This window comes from Camelina sativa, chromosome 13, assembly GCF_000633955.1.
Source record: "Camelina sativa cultivar DH55 chromosome 13, Cs, whole genome shotgun sequence".
Classification (NCBI taxonomy): Eukaryota; Viridiplantae; Streptophyta; class Magnoliopsida; order Brassicales; family Brassicaceae; genus Camelina; species Camelina sativa.
The window spans coordinates 15,930,154-15,934,713 of record NC_025697.1 but is presented as its reverse complement, the minus strand read 5'-3'; the positions used below and the strand labels follow the sequence as shown (position 1 = coordinate 15,934,713).

The 4,560-nt window shown below is 39.1% G+C and overlaps 1 protein-coding gene across 1 annotated transcript; it reads right to left on the bottom strand.

Moving 5' to 3' along the window:
* LOC104738271 lies at positions 3,009-4,082 on the bottom strand. The gene has a single exon (XM_010458471.1). The coding sequence runs from the start codon at positions 4,080-4,082 to the stop codon at positions 3,009-3,011; it is 1,074 nt and encodes a 357-aa protein (XP_010456773.1).

The following is a 4,560-nucleotide window of genomic DNA, read 5'->3' as shown; positions in this document are numbered from 1 at the left end:
TCAAGAATAAGGATGATGGAATGAATGGTTGCACAAGAGTTGCAGAAAAACTCTTGATATACCGGTTTGATCTTTCAGCCTCACACCAAAAAGATCGGATCTCTCAGCCTCGCACCAAGGAGATCGGGGTTTTGACTATTGGAATCACACCAAGTAGTCGGTTTTGATTGTTGGAATCACACCAAGCAATCGGTTTTGTTCACAAAGAACAAAAGAGAATCACTCTCAAAAAGAAAAATTTTTATAAAAAAGTTGGATTGATTATTTCATTGATCTTACATGAGTTTATATAAGAAAGGAAACTTGGTAACAAAGCCAAGTACTAATTATTATTGAAACCTAAAACATTAAAGATAGATAGTTGAATGAAGATTCAACTCTTGGTGCATATATCCCTTTTTCCAAAGTGACTCTTGGTGCATGTATCTCTATTTTCGTCACTCCTCTTGGACCACAAAATAAAGTGATTATTTTGGGCTTTCTTGGACTTGAATTAGGCTCAAAGTGGGCTGGACTTGATACGTATCATCCCCAAAAGGTTTTCCCATGCTCTCTTTGGCCATAAGCTCTTGAACAAGCCCATTTAGTGCATTCCTTAGCTGCTTAGCTTTTGCTCTAGTCATTGGTCCTTCAGGTACAAGCAATGGTTCCTCCGCAACAAGCTCCTCTGGCTCAAGCTCAGCTACATATTCCTCAGGTTCAAGCTCAGCTACAAGCTCATCCTCCTTAGCTCCATCCATGATCACATCATCCCCCTACTCTTGAAATGGATTTGTCCTCAAATCTGGATCATCTACCACAAAAGGAACTAAATCAGAAACGTTAAAGCTTGAACTCACATTGTACTTACCTTAAAGATCAAGTTGGTAAGCATTGTCATTAATCTTTCTTGTGATCTCAAAGGGTCCATCAATTCTAGGCGTCAGTTTTGACTTGCTTTCAGCGGGAAACCGTTCTTTTCTCAAGTGAACCCACACTTGGTTTTCTGGTTTGAATACCATCTTGCGCCTTCCTTTGTTAGCTTGTTTGGCATACTGCTTTGTCTTCTCCACAATGTTTATTGATAACATCATTATTTTACCCATTTTAGCTATAGTTTTAGTATGCATTTAGGAAGAGTTTGATATGATTTCAATGCTTTAATGTCTATTATCAAGTATTTTAGGTTTCAAGAAGGTTAGCAAAAAGGACCAAAAGACAAGGAAAATACGTTTTAGGAAAGATTCAGAGCTTTACAGTATGGGCCACTTGTTAAGACCTTCCACAAATCAAAATATACCATGAATGGTGTGTATGGAAAGCTGGAAGAGTCATATTTCTCCTCGAAGTGGAATCAAGTCAATCCATTCATTTATCCGGAAGTTATGCCCGATTTACAGAGACGTGTTATAAACCGACGTGAAGAGAAGCAACCAGTCGATGGGCTTTTATTCAAGGCCTGACCAGCGACCATCACCACGGCCCAGTCCAAGCCTCCTCCACGGTCCAGAAGCCTATTTCGCCGCCCCTTGTCCTGCATTCAAGAAGAGAAGACGTTTCTAATCTTACAAACCCTAACCCTAAACAAAACCCTATAAATACTCTTAAGACCTAGGGTTTTGAGGTGTGCTTCCTTTGTGCCTCTAAGTGCATCTTCTACAACCTTTGGAGCCGCCCTAGCCACGACCAGAGAAGCTCTTTCTCTCTCGCTCGCTGTCTCTCTTGAAGCTTGAAGATCTGCCATCAATCTCTCTTTCTACTCTTTCTAGTTCTTTCATACTTACATTGCTTTTGGGATAAAGTTACTTTTGTGACAAATAGAAAAGTTTCCTTTGAACCCCTTTTGTTATTTGATTCATTTTTGATGTCATTCTTAATAAAATCAATGTCGTTTCTTTGCATCATGAGCGAGTAGTTTACTTTGTTGGGTTTTATGGGGTGATTCAAGGGGAATTCATGGTTCGCTTCAATTAGGTTGTTAGATCTTATTTTCGGTTTTATTATAGAGTTCTTTTGGGACATATTTATCTTAATGCTTATGCTTGGATTGATCACCAAGTACTGATCTAGAGAATGGGAGCGCTAACCGCGTTATCCTACTTCTCCAAACTAGTGTTATACCGAAACCTTGCTCGTAACCTGCGTAAGTTGAGTTACGAAGTTTGGTGAATGTATCGAACATGTTTAACTAGCTGGTTGACATGCGTCGTTGCCTGCGAAAGTTGAGTAACAGAGTGTGAAGACTTTAGACTTTCATTCTATGAGAATAGCTTATTAGTTCATTAGTGTTTCGTAGTTGAGAACCTAGACCGAAAATTAGTATTTACTTGTTAGATCTTACAATAAATATTGCTTAGAACCATGAAAACCCTGAGATGACTCCCAGAACGCCCAACGCCTTAGTCATATAGTTTTAAACCTTTTTTATTTATTTGCAATAGTTATTAGGAAAACCAAAACCCCAATCTCTTATTCAGTCTTAGCCATAATTTCTTCTCTTTTAATTCAATTTTTGTTTGCTATTACTCTCTGTGGGATCGATCCTAAAATACTACACTGATTAACTGTGCACTTTCAGTCGTTGTGTAGTCTTTTCAGGTAAAAGATTTGGAGTGAAATTCTACACACATCATTTATTCTAGCTTTCTCATGGATCTGTTTGACAAGGTCAGCTTTCTTTTTCCCATCCAAGCTAGCTCTTTCACTCAAAGGTAGAAGGGTTAGATCCAATGGATATAAAGGATTAAAGCCATAAATAATTTGGAATGGAGAAAACTTAGTTGAAGAATGAACTGATTGATTGTATGCAAACTCAACATGTGGTAAACATTCTTCCCAAGTTTTAATGTTCTTTTTGATTAAAGCTCGCTAGAGAGTAGACAAAGTTCTATTAACTACTTCAGTTTGACCATCAGTTTGTGGATGACAAGTAGTGGAGAATAGCAACTTGTTCCTAGTTTAGACCAAAGTGTTTTCCAGAAGTAACTTAAAAACTTTGTATCCCTATCAGAAACAATTGACTTAGGCACTCAATGCAAACGAGCAATTTCCTTGAAGAACAACTCAGCAACATGCAAAGCATAATCAGTTTTGTGACAAGGTATGAAATGCGCCATTTTTGAAAATAGATCAATAACCACAGAAACTGAATCTTTACCAGTTCTAGTTCTAGGCAAACCAAGCACAAAATCCATAGAAATATCATGCCAAGGCTGAGTAGGAATAGGATGTCGATACTTTACCGTGATTTTGTTGATAGCTCTACAATCAACACACATGCGCCAACTTCCATCCTTTGTGGGCACAAGTAGGACTGGGACCGCACATGGGCTCATGCTCTCTCTAATATGTCCTTTCTCCATGAGCTCATTAACTTGTCTTTGCAGCTCCAATGTCTCCACAATATTAGTCTTATAAGCTGGTCGGTTTGGAAGTGATGCTCTAGGAACAATGTCTATTTGGTGTTTAATACCATGGATAGGTGGTAAACCTTTCGGATTGTCCTCCGGGAATACGTCCTCAAAATCCTGCAAAAGAAAGGTTATCTCACTCGGTAACACCGGTGCAAGGTCAGCAAAACTCATGAGAGTTTCCTTGTAAACAAACATAATCAAAGGTTGTTGTGAAAATAAAGCTCTCTTAACCTCTCCTTTTATCACAAATAAATCTGAATGTCTCATGGGTTTTCTCTCACAGGCCTTTGACTTGGTTTTTCTCAAACTCTCGCTCTCTTTTTGGTGAATTGTGTTTGTGGGGTCGCTCATGGTGTTTGTTTCTTTCCTTTGCTTGAGAATCAGCTGATCTTGATAACCTTCATGAGGTGTCAACGGAACTAAGATGATCTTCTTGCCTTTGTACTCAAAAGAATAACGGTTGGTGAAACCATCATGGCTTGTTCCCCGGTCAGATTGCCATGGTCTTCCTAAAAGAATATGACTAGCCTCCATAAGTAGAACATCGCACAAAACCTCATCCTCATATTTCCCAATGACAATAGGAACCTTTACTTGGATACTAACCTTCATCTCACTATCATCATTAAGCCATTGTAGCTTATATGGCTTTGGGTGCTTCTCCGTAGTTAGCCCAAGCTTCTTAACCATTGTTTCACTCGCCACATAAGTACAACTCCCGCCATCAATTATCAGACAACATACCTTATCTCGGACATGACACCTTGTATGAAATAGATTCTCCCTTTGCTCATGTTCCACAATCGCAGTTTGAACACTAATATCTTGCCTTTTGCTGGAATTTCTTCATGTTCTTCTAGTGAATCAGAAACCACCTCTTCATTTTCTGATTCGAACTCTCCATTCTCCAAGAGAATCATGGTTCTTCTATTGGAGCACTCATGTGCATAGTATCCTCTCCCATGACACTTATAACACGTCACATCACAAGCTCGGGTTCTAGTAGCCTCAGATTTGTCCTTGGTAACGTGATTGGCAACAATTGGCTTCGCTTCAGCCTTTGGAAGAGCAACTGACTTTTCTTCCTTCTGGTAAATTGGTTTTGAGTTAGATGAACCATCACCACAAGTTATCCGCGTAGAACTTTTTCTCTTGAGTTGTTTTTCCA

What these genes read in the sequence shown, in the direction of transcription:
- LOC104738271 (XM_010458471.1), bottom strand. Translation starts at nt 4,082, where the DNA reads ATGGTTAAGAAGCTTGGGCTAACTACGGAGAAGCACCCAAAGCCATAT.